The sequence below is a fragment of the Poromitra crassiceps genome (genome assembly GCF_964638095.1).
Source record: "Poromitra crassiceps genome assembly, chromosome: 15".
In the NCBI taxonomy this organism is placed as follows: domain Eukaryota; kingdom Metazoa; phylum Chordata; class Actinopteri; order Beryciformes; family Melamphaidae; genus Poromitra; species Poromitra crassiceps.
Genome location: NC_139634.1, coordinates 38,303,119 through 38,329,726, shown reverse-complemented (window position 1 = coordinate 38,329,726; position 26,608 = coordinate 38,303,119). Strand labels below are relative to the sequence as shown.

The 26,608-nt window shown below is 42.4% G+C and overlaps 1 protein-coding gene and 1 pseudogene across 2 annotated transcripts; both read right to left on the bottom strand.

Annotated features, from left to right (window-relative positions):
• Positions 1-1,869: 1,869 nt before the first annotated feature.
• On the bottom strand, positions 1,870-24,610 carry LOC310790212 (annotated as a pseudogene). Its single transcript has 3 exons — positions 23,207-24,610; positions 19,958-20,033; positions 1,870-4,019 (listed from the first exon to the last, which is right to left on the bottom strand). The product of its transcript is annotated as an uncharacterized misc_RNA (transcript).
• LOC310790475 (E3 ubiquitin-protein ligase TRIM39-like) lies at positions 11,257-12,848 on the bottom strand (the record flags this gene model as incomplete). Its single annotated transcript, XM_083652169.1, has 1 exon — positions 11,257-12,848. One exon carries the CDS (start codon positions 12,846-12,848, stop codon positions 11,442-11,444), a length of 1,407 nt encoding a protein of 468 aa, XP_083508295.1. The 3' UTR covers positions 11,257-11,441.
• Positions 24,611-26,608: the final 1,998 nt, after the last annotated feature.

Below are 26,608 nucleotides of genomic sequence, written 5' to 3'. Positions count from 1 at the left end.
ATGTTTGACATCCTGAAACATCTTCTCATATCAAACTCCACTGGAGCTGCTGGAAACATCTGGAGGTGACCTCACCTCATCTACGATTGACCGTTTATCCACCAAGAAGAAAAGCACAACTAACTACTGGAGTCAGAACAACATTTTGTTTCTTTTCTCTTCTTTTTATTCTCTTCTTTTAAAGTATTTAAGTATTTTAGGTGGATTTTCTCTATCATGCAACTGTGAGGATTAAAGATGTTGGTTCGTTGGCTAGGTGAGATGTTCTAAATGAACCTTTATTAATATATAAACCTTTTTAATTTACAGTTAAAAACAAAACAAAAACAAAACAGTTCTACTTGAGAATAGCGAGCTTCCACTTGACACTTCTCATCTTTGGAGGCGTGAGGATCTCAGCGTCTAGACAGAGAAATACATTTGGAATTAAATGATAACATTAGGTGATGGATCAGTGGATGGACAGAAAACATGGAGCGAACTTCCGGCTGGCTGACCTTGTGGAGCCGCTGCAGGCCTCTGCTGATGGAAGGATGCCATGATGTTGTTGGCGGTCGAGTTGGGACCAGTGACCTGAGCAGCACAAGGACAAGGCCAACCAGATATAGAGCTGTAGCGATTAATCGATTAGTTGTCAACTATTCAATTAATCAACAAATATATATATTTAAAAAAAAAGATAATCTCTGATTCCAGCTTCTTATGTTAATATTTTCTGGTTTCTTTAATTCGCTATGACAGTAACCTAAATATATTTGGGTTGTGAACAAAACAAGACATTTGAGCACCGTCATCTTGCGCTTTGGGAAACACTGATCAACATTTTTCACCATTTTATGACAATTAATCGAAATTGATTGAAAATAATTGACCATGAAAATGATCGTTAGATGCAGCCCTAATCAGATCACACACACACACACACACACACACACACACACACACACACACACACACACACACACACACACACACACACACACACTGACACACACACACACACACACACACACACACACACACACACACACACACACACACACACACACACACACACACACACACACACACACACACACACACACACACACACACACACACACAACCTTTTGTGGTGCAGAGATGTATTTGTCTTCATAAGTCTCCACACAGTAGCAGTAATTCAAAAATTTATATTTATTCTGCAGCTTTGTTGAAAACTCAATTGTGTTTGGCCAATGAAGACATTCTGACAGTCTGCTTCACATCTAATCACGTCACTCCTCAGTCAATAAGTCCAGTCCACTTTATTGATGAAATTTCTGGCGACATCTTGTGGCAAAGAGAAGTTACTGATTGGTTACTGCCGCAATAAAATCATTTTGAGTCAACAGTTTGTGTCAAATGATTTCTGTTTAGTGTGTGTGCTGTGTAAGAAGTGTAAGGCAAGACAGCAATCATCGCAAAATAATCAGACTGAATGGTTGTTTAGTTTAATGTATGTTTTTCCACAGCATGTTTCAGTTGGCAATTTACTTTTTGATGCATTTGGAATATTCCCCAATTTCATCTGACTACTTTCTGGGCTGTGATCCAACCAGTTTTAGTATGCAGGTAAAAAAGCACTAGGCTACACTGACATTCTGCCACACAGGAACACAAAACACTGCCTAATAGTGCTGAAACTATTAGCCAATTACATTATTAGTCAAACAGAAAATGTGTTAAGATATGTGAGTATAATTTGTCTTATCAATTAATGTTTTTCATCATGTATCAGGAAAAATACCAAACATGTTGGTTACAACTTCACAAATTTGCTGCTTTCTCTCTCTTCATTAAATTAATTCTGTTTAATGCATTTGTTCCTATCAAATAAAGTTATGGGTTTAAATCTCAATCATTTCCTTGAGAGGTGAGGGAGGGCTGGGATTTTAGATGGGATTGGGTATGTATACTGTAGTAACACAACATACTTTATCATATTAATATCTTCATTGTGAATAAAGACAGCCTGGGCAGCTCTTTAGCACAACACAACTTTAATGAGATCAGACATCCATGCGCACCACGAAGGCTCGCTCCTTCACGCGGCAATAATCAATAAACAACACTCAACATCAAAATCTAATTCAATATCCAATTCACACATTCACAAATATTACCAGCTACAGGTTTGTTACGTGAGGAATTACTACTATTGAATCAAGTTGAACTGTCACTTACCTACAAATATACTGATTAGACTATAAACTAACTAAAAATATCAACTGCCATATCTGGATTACAGCTGACATCTAAACACCAGTTTAAAGCATCTAACAGGAATCAGGCATATTAACAAATAACCATGCTAATCAAAATATACTTTTCCATTAATTAACCATTCAAACAGTAAACAATCACTTTCATTTATAGGCAAAGTGGATCAATGGTTGGTTGGAAGATTGTTGGGAGGAACACAGTTGTTAGACAAACTGAGTACATCAGTCCTAATCACACACAGTTGGCAAGTGAGGCGGAGCGGCAGGTGAAAGGTCAAGAAGGAGGGAGTAGAGGATCATGGGAAACTGTGTTCTAGGGTGAGTAACTCTTCTACACACTGAAACCAAAATCACTACCAGCATCTCTAACTGTGCTGGTCCACTTTTACAGAGACCTTCACTGGTAAAATCTTCAGAGGGAGTTCTTCTGTAGTGTCAAAGAATGGAAACAGCCTGTCAGTGAAGGTGTGTGTGAAGGTGTGTATGTGTGTGTTAGTATCAGGATCAGAGAATGACAGTTCTCCTCTGTCCCAGTCCAGATGCACTCTGATCCTCTGGGGGTTATTCTTCACTGGGAGAACAGTGTATTCATCTGGTGGGGAGCGTGCTCCGTATTCACCACCACATAATTATATTCTCCATGATCCAGACTCTATGTCTCCCTTCCTCTGGACAGACTCTGCTAACACACCCAGCTCCCAGTCTGTATTGTCTCCAACGTCAACATCCCAGCTGTGAGTTCCTGAGTTAAAGCCCTCAGAGCCCAGGAGATACCAGGGGTATTCAAACCTCTCTGGGTTTTCAGGAAGCTGCTGCTCCTCTTCTCCACTTCTCACACTGGTCAGATCTTCAGACAGGATGAGTTTTGTACCAGCAGTGTTTGGGTCCAGAATCACAGGAGTGTAGGAGACCATCTCCTTCATCTTCTCCCAGACTCTGAAGCTCAGGTTGCCCAGGTGTTTGGCCTCGTCTATCAGAGCTCCTGAGTCCAGCTTTGTATCCTCCAGCAGGGGGCGTTGGACTCTTTCCACTGTAGCCTTGTAGTTCAGCAGGAATGAGACATCTTCAGCTCTCAGCACCTTCTGTATGGCTGTGATTGTGTCAGAGAGAGCTGCTATCTCTCTGCTCAGACGCTTTATCTTCTCCTTCATCATCTGACTCTTCTGCTCCTCTTCCTCCCTCAGTGCAGCGATCCTGGCCTCCTCTTCCTCTTGGAGAAACTGGTGAAGCTTCTTAAACTCCTCATTAATGTGCCTCTCTGTGTGTTGGGCCTGGACCTTAATGTGCTTTTCTGTTTCAACACAGTTTCCTTTAACTTTATTAAAGAGCTCCAGTTTCTCCTGTAAGGGCTCCAGTGATTCGTGAAGATCCTTCTTGTGATCTCGTGCAGCTTCATCGATGGGTCTGATTCTGTGTTTGGTGTGTGTTTTTGAATGCAGACAGACGAGACACACTGGCTGCTGATGGTCCAGACAGAAGAGCTTGAGTTTCTCAGAGTGCAGACTGCAGAGAAGCTCCGATCCTGCTGAAGCTCTCTGAGCTCTCTCCAGTAAGAAAGCCTCACACAGGTTCTTTATCACCAAGCTAACGGGTGGTTCACCTTGTGAAGATATTTTCTTACAAAGTGGACACTCATGTATTTGTTTCTCTGTCCACCAGCGCTGCAGACAGGCTTTACAGAAGCTGTGGCTGCATGACAGGACAACAGGATCTTTAAAGATGTCATGGCAGATGGAACAGGAGAAATCCTTCTCTGATGAGGAAGCCATTTTCTCTCTTAAGTGAAGCTGAAAACTCACCAGGCAGACCAGTCAAACAGGAAGTGAGTCAGTCACGTGGCTCCACTCCCTCCTCTAGAAAGTTCACTGGAAAGTTACTTTCACTTTGAGCCGTGTTTCTCTAAATCTCCTGTTCAGTGTGTGGAGTCAGCAGCATGTTGAAGTGGCAGTATTCCCTGCTGTAGCTGCTGTCCTCCCGTGGAAGTTGTGGGCAGTATTGCCAGGTGGGAAATGTTGAGTTATTGTACCTGAGGGTCAAAATGATCGTTTTTGGAGGGAGCAGTGGCCGTCTTCCACCTTCTTCTTTTTCTGTTAATGGCTTTCTGGCCGTGCTTCACCACTATATAGCCTCAGCCAGGAATGATTTATGGCATCACTGATGACATCACAATTGCTCGAATGGAATCGCTGATGACATCACAATTGCTCGAGTGACATCACTGATACAATTGCTAAAGTGCCATCACTGATGACATCACAATTGCTAAAGTGACATCACTGATGAAGGGGTCCTCTTTTTCACAGCCTAATGTTGGCAGGTGTGTGTGTGTGTCCGTGTGTGTCCGTTTTGAACCAGCTAGTATAGCCTTATATTGGCATTTAGCCTTTCTGCTGCTATTGCATGATTACATCAGCTAATTTTATTTTGGGGGGGGAGGGGGGTTGGTATACGCAGTGGAAGTGGTCCCTGGGAAATTTGGTTTGGTATGTAGTGGTAGGCTACTTGGACGGAAAAGTTTGGGAACCCCTGTCCTAGGGGAATGCATGATTGACTGCAAAGACGTTGTGAGAAGACGTGTATAAACAAACATAGGATCCATATTAGTATATTGATTACAACTAAGTGTCACAAAATGATCAAATTATCGTACTTTCTCGGAATTTTGGCATTATCGATCGTACATCATACAGAAGGTGAAATTATCGTACAAATACGATAATTATCGTACACCTGGCAACGCTGGTTGTGGGTTTGGTCTGCAGGAGGTGAATCGTCTGTCTCGCGACTCTCTGAGAAATGACGAGTGTTTCCCGGTTCTTCTTCTTCTTCTTTTTGGTTTTACGGCGATTGGCAGCCAAAGTGTTGCATTAGCGCCACCTACTGGATTCAAACTGAACTGATCTGAATTGAACTAAAATAAAACATTACAATTCATATTTAACAAGTGCGGTTGCGATTCGCACTCTGTTGAATGCCGCCGGCTAGTTTTGTTTCAGCCTCAGGTTGAGGCAGTGTTTACATAGCTGTGTTTACTTTCTTCACGGAGATGAAAGGAAGCGACTCCATGTCAGTCCAATCATCTCAGCTTTGGGAAGAGAACGAGATAGCGCCACCACGCCAATCATGGACACTTTTTGTGTGTGCCAATAATCAATCAACATTCTGTTATTTTGATCAAGTAATGGTTTTCGTCATGTATAAGTAGCCTACAAATGCTTCACATATTTACTGCTTTTCTCCATTTCATCTCATTATTAAAGTGTTTTTTTTTGCTGCTGGTTAGACTGAGGGAGAATACAACCGCCACAGTACAACAGTCAGGTTGTATAAAAAAAAAATCCCACAGTCCAGACCAATGCATCAAAGTTTATTTGAATGTATGTTGCATATTGTCTGTGTAGTTCTGTAATAGAGGCCAAGAAGAAAATGAATACAATAATCAATAAATATAACAAACAACTTTAATCACATTCAATATTCAATTCAAACATTCACAAACATTACCAGCTAGGTGCCCTGATGAAGAATTAATATTAAATCAAGTTGCACTGTCACGGCTACAAATATACTGATTAGACCAGGGGTTCCCAAACTTTTTCATCTTGGGACGCAAAAGATACATTTTGTGTCTCCCTGGGACCCAAACTCACAAAAAACACAGTAATGAGTTGCCATGACGACCAGTTGGCGACCCACCCCCCACGGCGGGTGCGTGACCCAAATTGGGTCCTGACCCATAGTTTGGGAAACACTGGATTAGACCAGGCCCGGCGCTAGGGGCGGGCCTGACCGGGCCGGGCCCCCCCATTCAACAAACTGGCCCCCCCATTCCAAAAAAACATTTTTTTTTTTTTTTTGCTAAACGTTTTTCCGTTTTTCTGTTTTAAAGTTTAACATGGAATCTGGCTGTCATTAGGCATTGATTAACTGAATGCTATTGCTAACTGTTACTTTGAACATCCATTTGCAATGATTCTGGCTGGATATTAACTATTGTAAATTTGTCACAATGAATGCAATTTGTGCACAATGTGTAAATACACTTAATATTAATTGTTTAGGCCTAATTATTTGTAAAGTCACAACACATTAGAGATGTGTGTAGTTCTTCACAGATTTAGCCTCTTCATTTTGCTCTCAAATGCACCAGGTTGACGAATTTTACTTTAAAATGTACAAAATCTTCTTCCGGGGGAGAATCCCCCCGGACCCCCCTTGGGTAGCTTGGCCCCCCCAAGCTAGTGGCAGGCCCCCTCTGTAACTTGGGTCTGGAGCCGGGCCTGGATTAGACTATATACTAACTAAATTATCAAATGACATTTTGAATGATTACGGTTGACATCTAAACACCAGTTTAGTGCCTCCAACAGGAATCAAGATATAGCCTACAGTATTAAACAAATGTACATGATAACCAAAATATATTTTACCATTAACAATTAACAATTGAAACAGTAGACAATCACTTTCATGTCATATACTTTAAGGCAGTGGGACCAATGGTAAATTGGAAGGTTGTGGGAACACAGTTGTTGGACAAAGGGAAGAAACAAAGTGGCAAACAGAGTGGCAGGTGAAAGTTCAAGAGGGAGGGAGTAGAGAGGATCATGGGAACCTGAGTTCTACAGTAGCCTACCTATTTTCTACACACTGAAACCAAAATCACTGCCACCATCTCTAACTGTGCTGGTCCACTTTTACAGAGACCTTCACTGGTAAAATCTTCAGAGGGAGTTCTTCTGTAGTGTAAAAGTATGGAAACAGCCGTTCAGTGAAGGTGTGTGTGAAGGTGTGTATGTGTGTGTTAGTATCAGGATCAGAGAATGACAGTTCTCCTCTGTCCCAGTCCAGATGCACTCTGATCCTCTGGGGGTTATTCTTCACTGGGAGAACAATACATGGATCTGGTCGGGAGCGTGTTGCGTATTCACCATTCCATAATTCTATTTTCCATGATCCAGACTGTATGAGTCCCTTCCTCTGGACAGACTCTACTAACACACCCAGCTCCCAGTCTGTATTGTCTCCAACCTCAACATCCCAGCTGTGAGTTCCTGAGTTAAAGCCCTCAGAGCCCAGGAGAGTCCAGGAGGAGTCAATCCTTTCTGGGTTTTCAGGAGGCAGGGGTCCCTTTCCACATCTCACACTGGTCAGATCTTCAGACAGGATGAGTTCTAGAAAGGCAGTGTTTGGGTCCAGAATCACAGGAGTGTAGGAGACCATCTCCTTCATCTTTGCCCAGACTGTGAAGCTCAGGTTGCCCAGGTGTTTGGCCTCGTCTATCAGAGCTCCTGAGACCAGCTGTAGATCCTCCAGCAGGGGGCGGTGGACTCTTTCCACTGTAGCCTTGTAGTTCTGCAGGAACAAGATGTGTTCAGCTCTCAACTCCTTCTCTACAGCTCTGACTGTGTCAGAGAGAGCTGCTATCTCTCTGCTCAGACGCTTTATCTTCTCCTTCATCGTCTGATTCTTCTGCTCCTCTTCCTCCCTCAGTGCAGTGATCCTGGCCTCCTGTTCCTCCATGCTCCATCAGCTCCGTGGGCCCGGCCAGAGGATCCACGATGCATTTCTATTTCTCTCTCTCACACACACACACACACACACACACACACACACACACACACACACACACACTCATTAACCTACTTATTTTCATTATTGCCATGCTACATTGTTATTAAGAGAACGTTGTCCAGGCTACGCTCCATCATGAACAATGACTCGCACCCACTCCACGACGTGCTAGTCAAACACAGGAGTACGTTCAGTGAGAGACTGATTCCACCTAGATGCAATACGGAGAGGCGCAGGAAATCATTCCTGCCTGTGACCATTGGTCTATTTAATGCCTCTCTTAAAAGAGCACCTCGGAGACGCTCAGTCTCCCTGAGACTGAGCCAGCCGATAGGTTAACTGTGCCTGGCTGAGCCACGTGTAACGTATAGGGCAAGCCGACTTAATATAGTCCAGGGTGCAATAATGATAATTGACACGGAATGTATACTTACTCGACGTATTTTCTATTTTGCTACTTAGACATTCTACTTATTTTTTGCTTCTAGCGCATTTACTAGTTATTCTATGCTATGTTGTGTTTTTCTGCTTATTGCTTAATATTGCATTTGCATTGCATTTACTACTGTTTATTTTATGCTATGTGTGTTCTGTGAGCGAGCTACTGTAACTTGTCCCAATTTCCCCTCGGGGATCATTAAAGTCATTCTGATTCTGATTATATACAGATTTTACAGTCACTCAGTCAATTTGGACATCATTTCTGAGCTTTGGTTTCTTCCAAATCTCCTCCATCCATTGTTCCTTTTGGATCTGAAACAGTTGTTTGACTGTACTTACATTACACTGTAGAGTAGCCTATTCATAAAATCACATGTAAATCACAAAATGAAAATATTGCAGACACCTTTCTTGACCAGGGATAACTGTGTGCTCTGTCCCAATTAAAGATATTTTTGGTCACCCTATCCTCTGGCAACTGGACAACTACTGCAGACCAAGACATCAAGCTTAAGTAGAAAATTACCTATGACCAACATAAAAACTGATGGTCAACGTCAAATGGCCAGACGGTTAACTGGGTAAATCGCTTTGCTCTGCAGATCACTAAAGCTAGTATTCAAGGGTTAGGCAATGATCGTATAGTTACAATTTACAATAGAATGTTTTCCCCCCACCCACCAGCGGCAATATTTTATATTTTATAAGTAGCTTAAACTGTGAACAGGAACATAAATAAACAAATATACACCAAGTAAATGAAAATAAAATCGAAATGAACAACACAAAATGACATGGGGAGCTCACATACCTGTGTGCAAACAGATTACTATGAGTACAGCAACTCGACCTGGCTCTCATTCAGACACCTTTAAGGAGAAAGGGGACAGCAGCGAACCGCATGAGAAACCATATGTGCTTTGAGTCAAACCTAGCTAAGATCGTTAACTAGCTGCTAGCACATTACTTCAGAGCTGTACACAATAAAACATACGTCCACACAGTGAAATAAACTCTGTGATAATAAACAACAGCATTAACGACTTGTACAAGAAAGCTTGTGTCCCTGTCTTATGTTCCTACTGCATTTTAGCATGCTAATCGCGGGAGCATTTGGAAAACCTTACCTCTCCGTCCTCAGCAAGGCTTTAGCCGTCTGAGGAAAAGCCGACCGGAACAAAACAGGAAGTGACATCGCCAAAGTGTCAAGGGTCACATAACAAAATCACAGTTCACAAACTAAAAGTCCCCAAAATAAATAGTATAGAAACGGTGTACATATGAAAAACAACAAAACAGTGACAAAAATGAAAAAGGATTATTGGTGAAATATAAACTAATTAACACATCGGTTACATGAGCACATGTCTGTTCTAATGTACACTTGTCTGTTTGAATAAAAAAAAAAAAGTGCATTACCGCCACCTACTGGAGTTTTGGCGCTTGGCATTGGAGAACTGGAGGCTCTGATTGGAGGTAACGCAAACTTCCGCTGCTGAGGTCACGTGACTTCCTGTCAGTTACGGAGGGTGGAGGTTTGTCCTGTGTCTGCAGCTAGACCCTTCTCCCATTTTATGACAATTAATCGAAATTGATTGAAAATAATTGACCATGAAAATGATTGTTAGATGCAGCCGTAACCAGATACACACACACACACACACACACACACACACACACACACACACACACACACACACACACACACACACACACACACACACACACACACACACACACACGCCCTTTTGTGGTGCAGAGATGTATTTGTCTTCATAAGTCTCCACACAGGAGCAGTAATTCAAAAATGTATTTTTATTCTGCAGCTTTGTTGAAAACCCAATTGTGTTTGGCCAATGAAGACATTCTGACAGTCTGCTTCACATCTAATCACGTCACTCCTCAGTCAATAAGACCAGTCCACTTTATTGATGAACTGGCGACATCTTGTGGCAAAGAGAAGTTACTGATTGGTTACTGCCGCAATAAAATCATTTTGAGTCAACAGTTTGTGTCAAGTGATTTCTGTCTAGTGTGTGTGCTGTGTAAGAAGTGTAAGGCAAGACAGCAATCATCGCTAAATAATCAGACTGAATGGTTGTTTCGGTTAATGTATGTTTTTCCACATCAACTTTTCAGTTGGCAATTTACTTTTTGATGCATTTGGAATATTCCCCATTTTCATCAGACTACTTTCTGGGCTGTGATCCAACCAGTTTTAGTATGCAGGTAAAAAAGCACTAGGCTACACTGACATTCTGCCACACAGGAACACAAAACACTGCCTAATAGTGCTGAAACTATTAGCCAATTAAATTATTAGTCAAACAGAAAATGTGTTAGATATGAGTATAATTTGTATTATCAATTAATGTTTTTCATCATGTATCAGTAAAAATACCAAACGCATTAGTTACAAATTTGATGCTTTCCTCTCTCTTATGAATTCTGTTTAATGCATTTGTTCCTATCAAATAAAGTTATGGGTTTAAATCTCAATCATTTCCTTGAGAGGTTGAGGGAGGGCTGGGATTTGAGATGGGATTGGGTATGTATACTGTAGTAACACAACATACTTTATCATATTAATATCTTCATTGTGAATAAAGACAGCCTGGGCAGCTCTTTAGCACAACACAACTTTAATGAGATCAGAGCGGCAATAATAAATAAACAACACTCAACATCAAAATCAAATTCAATATCTAATTCACACATTCACAAATATTACCAGCTACAGGTTGGTACGCGAGGAATTATTAATATTGAATCAAGTTGAACTGTCACATACCTACAAATATACTGATTCGACTATAAACTAACTAAAAATATCAACTGCCATACCTGGATTACAGCTGACATCTAAACACCAGTTTAGAGCATCTAACAGGAATCAGGGATATTAACAAATATCCATGCTAATCAAAATATACTTTTCCATTCAAACAGTAAACAATCACCTTCATTTATAGGCAAAGCGGATCAATGGTTGGTTGGAAGGTTGTTGGGAGGAACACAGTTGTTAGACAAAGTGAGTACATCAGTCCTAATCACACACAGCTGGCAAGTGAGGCGGAGCGGCAGGTGAAAGGTCAAGAAGGAGGGAGTAGAGGATCATGGGAAACTGTGTTCTAGGGTGAGTAACTGGTCTACACACTGAAACCAAAATCACTACCAGCATCTCTAACTGTGCTGGTCCACTTTTACAGAGACCTTCACTGGTAAAATCTTCAGAGGGAGTTCTTCTGTAGTGTAAAAGTATGGAAACAGCCATTCAGTGAAGGTGTGTGTGAAGGTGTGTATGTGTGTGTTAGTATCAGGATCAGAGAATGACAGTTCTCCTCTGTCCCAGTCCAGATGCACTCTGATCCTCTGGGGGTTATTCTTCACTGGGAGAACAATGCATTCATCTGGTGGGGAGCGTGTTCTGTATCCACCATCATTTAATTCTATGCTCCATGATCCTGACTCTATGTCTCCCTTCCTCTGGACAGACTCTGCTAACACACCCAGCTCCCAGTCTGTATTGTCTCCAACCTCAACATCCCAGCTGTGAGTTCCTGAGTTAAATCCCTCAGAGCCCAGGACAGAGGTGTTGTGGTATTCAAACCTCTCTGGGTTTTCAGGAAGCTGCTGCCCCTCTTTTCCACTTCTCACACTGGTCAGATCTTCAGACAGGATGAGGTCTGTACTGGCACTGTTTGGGTCCAGAACCACAGGAGTGTAGGAGACCATCTCCTTCATCTTCTCCCAGACTGTGAAGCTCAGGTTGCCCAGATGTTTGGCCTCGTCTATCAGAGCTCCTGAGTCCAGCTGTAGATCCTCCAGCAGGGGGCGCTGGACTATTTCCACTGTAGCCTTGTAGTTCAGCAGGAATGAGACATCTTCAGCTGTCAGCACCTTCTGTATGGCTGTGATTGTGTCAGGAAGAACTATTATCTCTCTGCTCAGATGCTTTATCTTCTCCTTCATCGTCTGACTCTTCTGCTCCTCTTCCTCCCTCAGTGCAGTGATCCTGGCCTCCTCTTCCTCTTGGAGAAACTGGTGAAGCTTCTTAAACTCCTCATTAATGTGCCTCTCTGTGTGTCGGGCCTGGACCTTAATGTGCTTTGCTGTTTCAACACAGTTTCCTTTAACTTTATTAAAGAGCTCCAGTTTCTCCTGTAAGGGCTCCAGTGATTCCTGAAGATCCTTCTTGTGATCTCGTGAAGCTTCATCGATGGGTCTGAATTTGTGGTCTGTGTGTGTTTCTGAATGCAGACAGACTAGACACACTGGCTGCTGATGGTCCAGACAGAAGAGCTTGAGTTTCTCAGAGTGCAGACTGCAGAGAAGCTCCGATCCTGCTGAAGCTCTCTGATCCCTCTCCAGTATGTAAGCCTCACACAGGTTATTTAATGCCAAGTTACAAGGTGGATGGCACTTTGAAGATCTTCTCTTACAAATTGGGCACTCATGTATTTGTTTCTCTGTCCACCATTTCTGCAGACAGGCTTTACAGAAGCTGTGGCTGCATGACAGGACGACAGGATCTTTAAAGATGTCATGGCAGATGGAACAGGAGAAATCCTCCTCTGATGAGGAAGCCATTTTCTCTCTTAGTGAAGCTGAAAACTCACCAAGCAGACCAGTCAAAAGACCAGTCACGTGGCTCCACTCCCTCTAGAAAGTTCACTGGAAGGTACTTTCACTTTGAGCCGTGTTTGTTTCCCTAAATCTCCTGTTCAGTGTGTGGAGTCAGCAGCATGTTGAAGTGGCAGTATTCCAGTATTCCAGTATTCTCAGTATTCTCTGCTGTAGCTGCTGTCCTCCATCAATGGAAGTTGTGGGTTTTGTCTGGAGGTGAATCTTATCGTCTGTCTCTCGGTGTGTCTGTGTGTCTCTTCTCAGTGAGGAGAGGAATAATGACTGCCTGTTCCCTGGTTTGTGTGGGGTGAAGCACATAAGGGGCAGAGTCCATCTGATATGGCAAATGTGATTCAAGGCAGGGGCGGATCCAAAGGGGGACTGTGATTGGCCACCCTTGGTGCTACATCAAAGTCTCTGGGCTGTTTAAATGTGATTGAATGTGTGAAATTGCCTGAAATGTCAGATTAAACTCGTTTGAGTTTGACTACCTGCTCGCCTGGAAAATAGACGAGAGTAGTTGAGTGCAGTCAGGCGAGGGGTCAACAAGCCAAACACTTCCAACGGCACACTCGCTGCTCTTTTTCTTCTTCAGTTTTGTTTAACAGTGATTTACATTTATGGAAAATATGACATAGAATTAAAAAAAAAAAGTATTTAATTTAATGTATTTGTTTATATACAGTAAGCTTGTGGAGTAGACATCTTGGAATAGATATAAAAACACAAGTCTCTTCATGTCACAGTGGGTGTGTGACTGTGATGAACCAATGAGTGCTCAGCTCAGGTGTTTCCCATCATGCTTGGAGCTGTGTAGCCCGGTGCAGCTGGCTCGCGCAATCGGACAACTTTTCTACCCATCATGCAACGGGGCAAGCAGGCCGCTGGTCGATTGTGAGCAGGGCTTGTTTATCTCAAACATACAGTACCTATTGTTTTGTTTTGGTATTGATGTCCCCCGTTCTTTTACATCTGTCCAGAAAAACATGTAGCAGTGGGTTTTGCAATACAATAAACTGAATGTAAATAAATGTAACAATCCTCAAAAACCACAAAACACAGAAGCTGTGACATCTCTTCTCCATCAAACTGCTTGCTTTCATCATTTATGAATGTGACAAATAGACAAGTTGATATTTCTTCTGATAGATTACAAGAGAAACACTTTGATCTGACGCTGATTCAAACAAACTAGACGCTAATGTTAAACCTCATTTAACAAGAGGAGAGCAGCAGACCAACCGCCTGTTGTTAGATAGTATACTTATTATATAAGCATGGGAAAATAGGCGAAATGTGAAAAGACAAGAAGAAATAGACAAAATGAACAGGGGAAATAGGCAATAAAATAGAATAATTCTAAAGAAGGATGTGTAATTATAGCGTGTATGGTCATATTGTAAACCAATGTTAGTAGACTGTATGGATTATTACATGTATGGATTTGCTTACCGTTGTTACGATACTGCTGACAGTCATGAAATGTGTCAACATAATGTCATGAAATATATAATATACGTACATATACAGTATATTATTATTATATATAATAAGAGCATATGAACTGAGTGACTGATGTTAAACTGACAGAGGATCCTGACTCACTTCCATTCACAATGACAATAAATCTAAGCTCATCAATTTAAAATAAAATATCGACCCAGAACATGAAGCAGATTGTGAACACAACACACACTTTCTCTCTGAACACACACACACACACACACACACACACACACACACACACACACACACACACACACACACACACACACACACACACACACACACACACACACACACACACACACACACACACACACACACACCCCTCAACCTCAGACAAAAATTGGTCTACTACTACTTTAGGAATGTGACCGTTTAATAAAGTGTATGCTCCTTATATGCAGGACACAGAGGCTCTAGTTTCATGGCTGTTTGGACGTTGAATCTTTTTAAATTGCCGACTATTTAGAAAAAGCTTGAGCTCGAAGGAAGACAGTCTTTTTCTTTTCTTTTCTATGGGTATTCTTCTTGCCATATTGAGTATTACAGTAGCAGAATGTACTTAATGTACTTACTGTAATGAGTAGAGTATTGTTTACAGCAGCGGTTCTCAACGTGGGGTGCGGGGACTACTAGGCTCCTTGAGGGGGTTCCAGAGGGTCCTGCAGCAAACAGATGAATTGTTAAACTTCAGCATTACTTAATTTACAAGAAGCTAATACAATTAGAAAAAATACTGTTTTCATCTTAGTTTCACCGTTATCTCTTTATGATATACAGATAGTTATCTGGACAAAGTCATACAGTATCTGACAACAACAATATTCTCAGATTGGGTCCGAAAGACAAAAACTCATAATCTCTCATGTGAACTAGTAAATTAGGGGTCCTTGATATGAAAAGGGTTGGAGAATCGCTGGTCTCAGTATAACATAGCAAACTGAAATTTAGTTTATTCATTTATTTGATCTGATGTGCCTTATAATCTCATGTGGGAGGGGCTACATATAGTGTAGGTGACATGACACGTAAAACAAAGAAGCATTGATTCACTACTACTACTAATGACTACAGCTACTATTACGACTAACATGTTTTTGTACGACAGCAGACTAATCATGAACTCACATTAACAAAGCCTGAGCGTCAGAGCATAAATCAATCTAAATGTGATCTTGTAGTTTTTAATTAGAATGGAAAAACAAAAATATAAGACAGAATCACCAGAATCAATGTTCCCTTTAAACTGCTGGTCTGGTGACCAATGCCTAAGAAATGATCACTTTGACCAAATGTATCTGCCGTCTTCATTTTTCTCTTCTGCCTTCATTGTACAACTACTACAGATGTCTCCATGTATTCCCTTGTTATTTCTGCACTGTTGTTGTTTTTAATCATTTTGATGTAATTTATTCTGTTTGTCATCTTGTTTTTTCCCCTTTGGGGGTTTCTTTATCAAGCTACATTAACAGGTTGTATTTTTCCTGCTTTGTCTTTATCATGTATTCAAATATAGCCAACTGAAGTTAAAGATCAGGATCAGAGAATACAGTATGTGACATGCTTTTTTCTTCTTCTCTCCACTGGATAAATATTAAAATGGAAAGTAACTTGCACTTTGAGTGATTTATTAGGTATTTATTTTTTATTTGTTAAACTTGTACCTGTAGGTTTCTCAAATGCTAATTTTCAATTTTGCTTTTTTTTTTTTTTAAATGGGAGTAATTGTACTTTTACTTGAGTATAGATTGTCAGTATATCACACCAGTGCGTTTCACATTCTGCACAAATACTGATGTCAAAGTGAACCAGATCAGAGTGTTGGCAGCTTTACCTTTGTGTGAAGAGTAGAGCTGGAGCGCCACCTGGAGCATCTCATTTGACACCACAGTGACAAACTGGTTTGCCTGTATGGAGGAGAGTTTTGCTCAAATAAAAGTTCACAAATTGTGAATTTAAAATAGTCAGCAAAAATTCTAAGTTTTAAAAGGAAAACCGGTTGATGCCATTGAAGTCATTGATCAATATTTCTGCTGTTTAGATATGGATTATGCAAGTTTAGATTCCTTTAATTGAACGTCATTAATCTGCTGTTTGGAAAATGAAAAGTAAAACAAATGTGAAAACTCCTGACAGTGACAAGTCAAGTCAAGTCAAGTCAAGTTTATTTATATAGCCCTAATTCACAAGCATGTCTCAGAGGGCTTCACAGAAAATATATCTAGCTAATTCTAGCTGACACAACAGTAGCAAGAATATACAGAATAACGATAACATTTGAACAATTGATAGAGAAATATAGAAAATATAGAAATGAAGGATAGAGCCGGTAGAGAGAGAGAGAGCAGGAGAAGGGAGGAGAGCAGGGGCAATGTGAGAGAGTGATGGGGTGGGGAGGGAATGGGAAATGTTGGAGGGTATAGGAGGTGGGGAAGGAGCAAGAGGAGAGAGCAGGAGATGGGAAAGGGGGGGGGGGCGGGGGGTGTGTGGGGGAGAAGAGAGCAGGGGGAGGGAGGAGGTGGGGAGAGAATGGGAAATGTGGGAGAGGAGAGAGCGTATGGAAGAGTATGGGAGTATAGGGGAGTATGGGAGACTATATGGAGAGAACAGGGAGAGGAGGGCTAGCTGACACAACATTAACAAATTACAGTAGTAATAATAACACATCGATATCATATGATAGAGAAATATAGACACACATCTTGCAAACGGACATATGTCGATTTCTTAGCAACCAAACTATGCCTAATTTAATTGGCTGCAAGCCTTTAGTAGTGAGTCCCTTTGCCAAATAAACACATGTTCACATATAGAGCTTATGGGTGCCTCGCTTTAGGGAAGAATGGGTGCCATGCTTTAAATAGTGGCGGAATATTGGAGGGGATAGAATGGGTGCCATGCTTTGGAGTAGAATGTGTACTATGCTTTAGAGTAGTGGGGGAAGGGGGGAAGAGGAGAGAGCAGGAGAGTGGAGGAGGGAGGGAGAGCGGGGGGATATGGGGGAGGAGAGGGCAGGGAGAGGGAGGAGGTGGGGAGAAAATGGGAAATGTGGGGGAGGAGAGAACAGAGAAGGAGAGGTGGGAGGGTGCAGGGGAGGGAGAGCAGGGGGAATGTGAGAGAGGGGAGAGCAGGAAGTGGCAGGGAATGGGGAAAAATTGGGGAGAAGGAGAAGGAGCAGAGGAGGGGAGAAAGAGGAGAGAGCAGGAGAAGGGAGGGGGGAGAGCGGTTGGATGTGGGGGAGGAAAGAGCATGGAAAGAGAGGAGGTGGGGGGGAGTGGGAAATGTGGGAGAGGAGAGAACAGGAAGGGAGAAGAGGGGAAGGAGCAGGGGAAGGGGGAAAGAGAAAGAGAGGGGGGGGGGAGAAGATCAGACAAACTGACTACTCTAGACATTAACCAGAGCTAACTGGGACATAGGGGATCTACCTAATCTACAGCCTAGTCTGGCCTGTCCTATTCTGCTCTAGTCTGATCTTTGCCTAAACACTATAACAGGTCAGCCTATAGTTAGGCTGTAGCTAATCTATCGCCTACCTAAGCTATTCTAAACCAACCGGCAGCCCTCGACCAGTGATGGAGAGCACCGATGCCCCCCACCCCGGCCCCCGCCCCCACACACATAAGGCGTGGGAGAGAAGGCCAGGCCGGGACACAGCGGTACCGCCTCACCCCCAGTGAACGCAAGAAAACCTTTCCACCATATGGTGGCAATCCACCACATGGATTGCCACATGGATTGCCTCAGTGACTTGGCTGAGGAGGAACCTTGTGAGGTCGTTGTACTGTAGGGGTCCAGCTATGGACCCCATCTGGGGACTCCCCTCCGAGACAGGCCGAGAGATGCCGGGCTAAACCATGTACAGAGTTTCCGATAATGAAACTCTGTAAATGGTTTATTATGGAAATAAAATTTACAAAAGAACAGAAAATTGAAAATGTAAAAAGGAGTCCAACAAAAGGGATACAAAAATGTAGTTTTTAAATTATCCTAAGATCAGGGAAGAGAGTTGAAAATGTAAAAAGTAGAGTCCAAAAATAAATAGAAAATGTAGTCTTTAAGTGTTCGTAGGTTTAGAGAATACTAGCTAATTAGCTAGGTGAAAAAAGGGGTAACAAGATTGGGAGTTCCATGAGGATGATCTGAGGAATCCATGAGTCCGCGTTGGTAACATTGATTAAGAGGAGGGGAGGGGAGGATAGGAGTCGGAGGTGATGATGAGGCCGGGGGGGGGGGGGGGGGGGGGGCAGACAGGTCTTGGGCAGACAGGTGAAGGAGTAATAGGTAGGTGGGCCGGAGTGACGACAGGTGACCAGGATGATGAGGATAGGGGTCGGTGGTGATGATGAGCCCGGGGTGTCAGGGTGTCAGACAGGAGAAGGAGTAGTGGGTAGATGGCCTAGAGTGACGACAGGTGGCTGGGACGATGACGACCGGAACTAGGGCTGCAGCGGCGGGGGTGTACGTCAGGCCAATGAAGGACACCTGAGGGGAAGAGAGAGAAGAGAGCGGAGGAATCTGCGCAGAGGTGGAACTAACTCTATAGACAACAATAAAATAGGTCAAGTCAAAATTTATATTGAAATAGCTGGCTTGAGGCAACCATCAAGCACAAGTTTGGCAGCTTATCATTTCCTGTCGATACTGCTGGGACAATTGATACTATATTACAAAGTCAAGTCTAGATTTATACTGATACTGCTGGCTTGAGACAGCCCGCTCAACAGTTCAGGACTAGGTTTATAAAGCGGATATTATAGATATTCTATCCATGACAGTTTCTCAAGACTTTTTACATGTAAAAGGAAAGAAAATCTGATTCTAAATGTTTCACCATTCCTCTTGTTTTCCAGGGTGTAACACACATTTTCTCACCAAATTTACCAAGTTTTCATTCCCCAACCTCTGCTGCAGTGCATGCTGGTCTCTCTCCTGCTCCTGTGTGGAGAAACTGCTCTCTCTCCTCTTCTACGATGGATCTCTCTCTGTGTGATTGTTGAACGTCTCTTGGTGCAAAATGGCGGCTGTAGAAAGAAGCCGTCGCTCTTTGATTGTGAGGGACTGACACCAAAACCTGACGTTTACCAAACATGTTTGACATCCTGAAACATCTTCTCATATCAAACTCCACTGGAGCTGCTGGAAACATCTGGAGGTGACGTCACCTCATCTACGATTGACCGTTTATCCACCAAGAAGAGAAACACAACTAACTACTGGAGTCAGAACAACATTTTGTTTATTTTCTCTTCTTTTAAGTATTTAAGTATTTTAGGTGGATTTTCTCTATCATGCAACTGTGAGGATTAAAGACGTTGGTTCGTTGGCTAGGTGAGATGTTTTAAATTAACCTTTATTAATAGATACCTTTTTAATTGACAGTTAAAAACAAAACAAAAACAAAGCAGTTCTACTTGAGAACAGCGAGCTTCCACTTGACACTTCTCATCTTTGGAGGCGTGAGGATCTCAGCGTCTAGACAGAGAAATACATTTGGAATTAAATGATTACATTAGGTGATGGATCAGTGGATGGACAGAAAGCCTGGAGCAAACTTCCGGCTGGCTGACCTTGTGGAGCTGCTGCAGGCCTCTGCTGATGGAAGGACGCCATGATGCTGTTGGCAGTCGGGTTGGGACCAGTGACCTGAGCAGCACAAGGACAATGGGAATCAGATATAGAGCTGCAGCGATTAATCGATTAGTTGTCAACTATTCAATTAATCAACAAATATATATTTTTTAAAGAAAGAACATCTCTGATTCCAGCTTCTTATGTGAATATTTTCTGGTTTCTTTAATTCGCTATGACAGTAAACTAAATGTATTTGGGTTGTGAAAAAGACAAGACATTTGAGCACGTCATCTTGCGCTTTGGGAAACACTGATCGACATTGTTCACCATTTTATGACAATTAATCGAAATTGATTGAAAATAATTGACCATGAAAATGATCGTTAGATGCAGCCCTAATCAGATCACACACACACACACACACACACACACACACACACACACACACACACACACACACACACACACACACAGCCTTTTGTGGTGCAGAGATGTATTTGTCTTCATAAGTCTCCACACAGGAGCAGTAATTCAAAAATGTATTTTTATTCTGCAGCTTTGTTGAAAACTCAATTGTGTTTGGCCAATGAAGACATTCTGACAGTCTGCTTCAGATCAAATCACGTCACTCCTCAGTCAATAAATCCAGTCAACTTTATTGATAAACCGGCGACACCTTGTGGCAAAGAGAAGTTACTGATTGGTTACTGCCGCAATAAAATAATTTTGACTCAACAGTTTGTGTCAAATGATTTCTGTCTAGTGTGTGTGCTGTGTAAGAAGTGTAAGGCAAGACAGCAATCATCGCAAAATAATCAGACGGAATGGTTGTTTAGTTTAATGTATGTTTTTCCGCACCAATGTTTCAGTTGGCAATTTACTTTTTGATGCATTTGGAATATTCCCCATTTTCATCTGACTACTTTCTGGGCTGTGATCCAACCAGTTTTAGTACGCAGGTAAAAAGGCACTAGGCTACACTGACATTCTGCCACACAGGAACACAAAACACTGCCTAATGGAGGGTATGCACGTGATGTCACAGAGGCAGAAGTCACTGTGGGGTCACGCCCACTGAGTCAGAGCAAGACTGAGCTTGAATGCAGTAATCAGCCTAGATAACTGACACCTGCTGCTCAGGGAGGAACTTGACACTCGTTTTGACACTCATTCCTGATTGAGGGGGCGTGTTCCAGTGGGTGTACATACCCTCTATAGTGCTGAAACTATTAGCCAATTAAATTATTAATCCAACAGAAAATGTGTTAGATATGTGAGTATAATTTGTATTATCAATTAATGTTTTTCATCATGTATCAGGAAAAATACCAAACGCATTGGTTACAGCTTCACAAATTTGCTGCTTTTCTCTCTTCATTAAATTAATTCTGTTTAATGCATTTGTTCCTAACAAATAAAGTTATGGGTTTAAATCTCAAACATTTCCATGGGAGGTGAGGGAGGGCTGGGATTTGAGATGGGATTGGGTATGTATACTGTAGTACACAACATACTTTATCATATTAATATCTTCATTGTGAATAAAAACAGCCTGGGCAGCTCTTTAGCACAACACAACTTTAATGAGATCAGACATACATGCGCACCACAAAGGCTCAGTCCTTCACGTGGCAATAATCAAACAACACTCAACATCAAAATCAAATTCAATATCCAATTCACACATTCACAAATATTACCAGCTACAGATTGGTACGTGAGGAATTATTAATATTGAATCAAGTTGAACTGTCACTTACCTACAAAAATACTGATTCGACTATAAACTAACTAAAAATATCAACTGCCATATCTGGATTCCAGCTGACATCTAAACACCAGTTTAGAGCATCTAACAGGAATCAGGCATATTAACACTTTGAGTGCCACGGCCCTTGGGCAAAAGGTGCTGTACTGTGCCACATAGGCCGCAATGCATTTTAAAACAGTCATATAATTTCTTTAATAATTACTATGTAAACACTGAACACGCACAAATAACGATGAGACTCTCTTCTATCACCTGCAAAAAAAAGTTTATTGATCCCATTTTCCGTTCTTTAGTTATGAGCCGGAGAAGATAGCTTGATTTGACCAAAAACAGCCACTTTTTTTCTAGAACCTGAGATATTCAGCCTTTTGTGAAAGGAAGCATTTCAAGCACATCATTGACTCATTGCTAATATTTTCTGATGTAATGACACCTCAAAAATAATTTCCTTCAATAAAAGAGCGAAAACAAAGGAATTTTGTTTGGCCAAATATTTTTTAGCTGCAACCAGCAGCGCTGGCCCCTGCGTGCGCTGCTGGTTGCAGCTTCTTGCTGTTCTTGATTTACTGCTGGTGGGCATCAGATATTCTAGCTTGCGTTTGCTAATCCTGTCCTGCTGTCTGGGTGATGTATGCTGCTCTGCGTGCTCTGCGTGCCCCCCCCCCACCCCCTCAACTGCACACTCCTCCTTCTGGGAGTGTCTCTGGGGCTTTCTGCTGCCTGCGTTTGCTTTTTACAACCGCGTGTATTTGTCACCAGCTTCCAGTTGAGAATAATAACAACTCCACGGCTGATCATGCGAATGGGCTGTTGCAGCGGACACGGAGGTGCTCAATTGTGACAGCAGATTGGCTGCTGCAGGGGCACAGCTAACGTTATGCTTCAATGAAGCAGCTGCATACGGACGGATGCGATGCGATTTCCTTTTCCCCAACGACTTCTTCTGTGTGTTTTACTCCACTTTCTCTCATCTGGAGTGTGCTGTCGCCACCTAAGGGTTCTGTAAAATAGGTTAGACACATTCAATAGCTCTCATATTGTAAGAGGCGATGTAAGAGGCATAGATCGACACCCCCCCCGTCAAAAAAACAATTTCGAGTTATTGACACCATTTGGCGTCGCTGGCAGCCTACGGTAAATTTCTAATGACGCCATATGGCGTCGCTGGCACAATGTCCATGCTAATCAAAATATACTTTTCCATTAATTAACCATTCAAACAGTAAACAATCACCTTCATTTATAGGCAAAGTGGATCAATGGTTGGTTGGAAGGTTGTTGGGAGGAACACAGTTGTTAGACAAAGGGAACAAAGTGAGTACATCAGTCCTAATCACACACAGCTGGCAAGTGAGGCGGAGCGGCAGGTGAAAGGTCAAGAAGGAGGGAGTAGAGGATCATGGGAAACTGTGTTCTAGGGTGAGTAACTCTTCTACACACTGACACCAAAATCACCACCACCAGCATCTCTAACTGTGCTGGTCCACTTTTACAGAGACCTTCACTGGTAAAATCTTTAGTAGTTCCCCAGTGTTAAAGTATGGAAACAGCCGTTCAGTGAAGGTGTGTGTGAAGGTGTGTATGTGTGCGTTAGTATCAGGATCAGAGAATGACAGTTCTCCTCTGTCCCAGTCCAGATGCACTCTGATCCTCTGGGGGTTATTCTTCACTGGGAGATCAGTGCCTGGATCTGGTGGGGAGCGTGTTTTGTATTCACCCTTATGTAATCCTATCCTCCATGATGCAGACTGTATGTCTTCCTTCCCCAGTGCAGACTCTGCTAACACACCCAGCTCCCAGTCTGTATTGTCTCCAACCTCAACATCCCAGCTGTGAGTTCCTGAGTTAAATCCCTCAGAGCCCAGGAGATGCCAGGGGTATTCAAACCTCTCTGGGTTTTCAGGAAGCTGCTGCGGCTTTTTATCACCTCTCACACTGGTCAGATCTTCAGACAGGGTGAGGAATGTACCAGCAGTGTTTGGGTCCAGAATCACAGGAGTGTAGGAGACCATCTCCTTCATCTTCTCCCAGACTCTGAAGCTCAGGTTGCCCAGGTGTTTGGCCTCGTCTATCAGAGCTCCTGAGTCCAGCTTTGTATCCTCCAGCAGGGGGCGCTGGACTCTTTCCACTGTAGCTTTGTAGTTCAGCAGGAATGAGACATCTTCAGCTCTCAGCACCTTCTGTATGGCTGTGATTGTGTCAGAGAGAGCTGCTATCTCTCTGCTCAGACGCTTTATCTTCTCCTTCATCGTCTGACTCTTCTGCTCCTCTTCCTCCCTCAGTGCAGTGATCCTGGCCTCCTCTTCCTCTTGGAGAAACTGGTGAAGCTTCTTAAACTCCTCATTCATCTGCCTCTCTGTGCTTCGGGCCTGGGCCTTAATGTGCTTTGCTGTTTCAACACAGTCTCCTTTAACTTTCTTAAAGAGCTTCAGTTTCTCCTGTAAGGGCTTCAGTGATTTCTGGAGTTCCTCCTTGTGAGGCCGTGCAGCTTCATCGATGGGTCTGAATCTGTGGTCGGTGTGTTTTTCTGAATCTCGACAGACGACACACACTGGCTGCTGATGGTCCAGACAGAAGAGCTTGAGTTTCTCACAGTGCAGACTGCAGAGAAGCTCCGATCCTGCTGAAGCTCTCTGATCTCTCTCCAGTAAGAAAGCCTCACACAGGTTCTTTATCACCAAGCTAACGGGTGGTTCACCTTGTGAAGATATTTTCTTACAAATTGGACACTCATGTCTTTGTTTCTCTGTCCACCATCTCTGCAGACAGGCTTTACAGAAGCTGTGGCTGCATAACAGGACGACAGGATCTTTAAAGATGTCATGGCAGATGGAACAGGAGAAATCCTTCTCTGATGAGGAAGCCATTTTCTTTCTGAGTGAAGCTGAAAACTCACCAGGCAGACCGTTCAAACAGGAAGTGAGTCAGTCACGGGGCTCCACTCCCTCCTCTAGAAAGTTCACTGTAAAGTTACTTTCACGTTGAGCCGTGTTTCTCTAAATCTCCTGTTCAGTGTGTGGAGTCAGCAGCATATTGAAGTGGCAGTATTCCAGTATTCTCAGTATTTTCTGCTGTAGCTGCTGTCCTCCATCAGTGGAAGTTGTGGGTTTGGTCTGAAGGTGAATCTTATCCTCTGTCTCTCGGTGTGTCTGTGTGTCTCTTCTCAGTGAGGAGAGGAATAATGACTGCCTGTTTCCTGGTTTGTGTCGGGTGACGCAGATAAGGGGCGGAGTCCATGTGATTTGACTCAAGGCAGGGGCGGATCCGAAGGGGGACTGTGATTGGCCACCCTTGGTGCTACATCAAAGTCTCTGGGCTGTTTAAATGTGATTGACAGTGTGAAATTGTCTGAAATGTCAGATTAAACTCGTTTGAGTTTGACTACCTGCTCGCCTGGAAAATAGACGAGAGTAGTCGAGTGCAGTCAGGCGAGGGGTCAACAAGCCAAACACTTCCAACGGCACACTCGCTGCTCTTCTTCTTCTTCAGTTTTGTTTAACAGTGATTTACATTTATGGAAAATATGACATAGAATTAAAAAATATATATATATTTAATTTAATGTATTTGTTTATATACAGTAAGCTTGTGAAGTAGACATCTTGGAATACACATAAAAACACAAGTCTCTTCATGTCACAGTGGGTGTGTGACTGTGATGAACAAATGAGTGCTCAGCTCGAGGTGTTTCTCATCATGCTTGGAGCTGTGTAGCCCGGTGCAGCTGGCTCGCGCAATCGGACAACTTTTCTAACCATCATGCAACGGGGCAAGCAGGCCGCTGGTCGATTGTGAGCAGGGCTTGTTTATCTCAAACATACAGTACCTATTGTTTTGTTTTGGTATTGATGTCCCCTGTTCTTTTACATCTGTCCAGAAAAACATGTAGCAGTGGGTTTTGCAATACAATAAACTGAATGTAAATTAATGTAACAATCCTCCAAAACCACAAAACACAGAAGCTGTGAAATCCCTTCTCCATCAAACTGCTTGCTTTCATCATTTATGAATGTAACTTAATACACAAGTTGATATTTCTTCTGATAGATTACAAGAGAAACACTTTGATCTGACACTGATTCAAACAAACTAGACGCTAATGTTAAACCTCATTTAACAAGAGGAGAGCAGCAGACCAACCGCCTGTTGTTTAACACGTGGTCACTGGTGCCACCTGCTGCTAGATAGTATACTTATTATTATATTATTATTATTATTAGTATTATTATTATTATTATTATTATTATTATTAAATAGCATGGGGAAATAGGCGAAATAGGAAAAGACACGGAGAAATAGACAAAATGAACAGGGGAAATAGGCAATAAAATTGAATATTTCTAAAGTAGAACACTAGAAGAAGGATGTGTAATTATAGCGTGTATGGTCATATTGTAAACCCATGTTAGTAGACTGTATGGATTATTACATGTATGGATTTGCTTACCGTTGTTACGATACTGCTGACAGTCATGAAATGTGTCAACATAATATCATGAAATATATAATATACGTACATATACAGTATATTATTATATATAATAAGATCATATGAACTGACTGACTGATGTTAAACTGACAGAGGATCCTGACTCAGTTCCATTCACAATGACAATAAATCTAAGCTCATCAATTTAAAATAAAATATCGACCCAGAACATGAAGCAGATTGTGAACACAACACACAGACACACACACACACACACACACACACACACACACACACACACACACACACACACACCTCCAGGGGCGGACTGGGATCATAATTCAGGCCGGGCATTAGATACCAAGCAGGCCAGGCCGATACGGGCCGACGCGCGTGCCGGCGTCCGAAGGGCGCCGGCGGAAAATTTGGGGCGTTTGAAGCTCAATT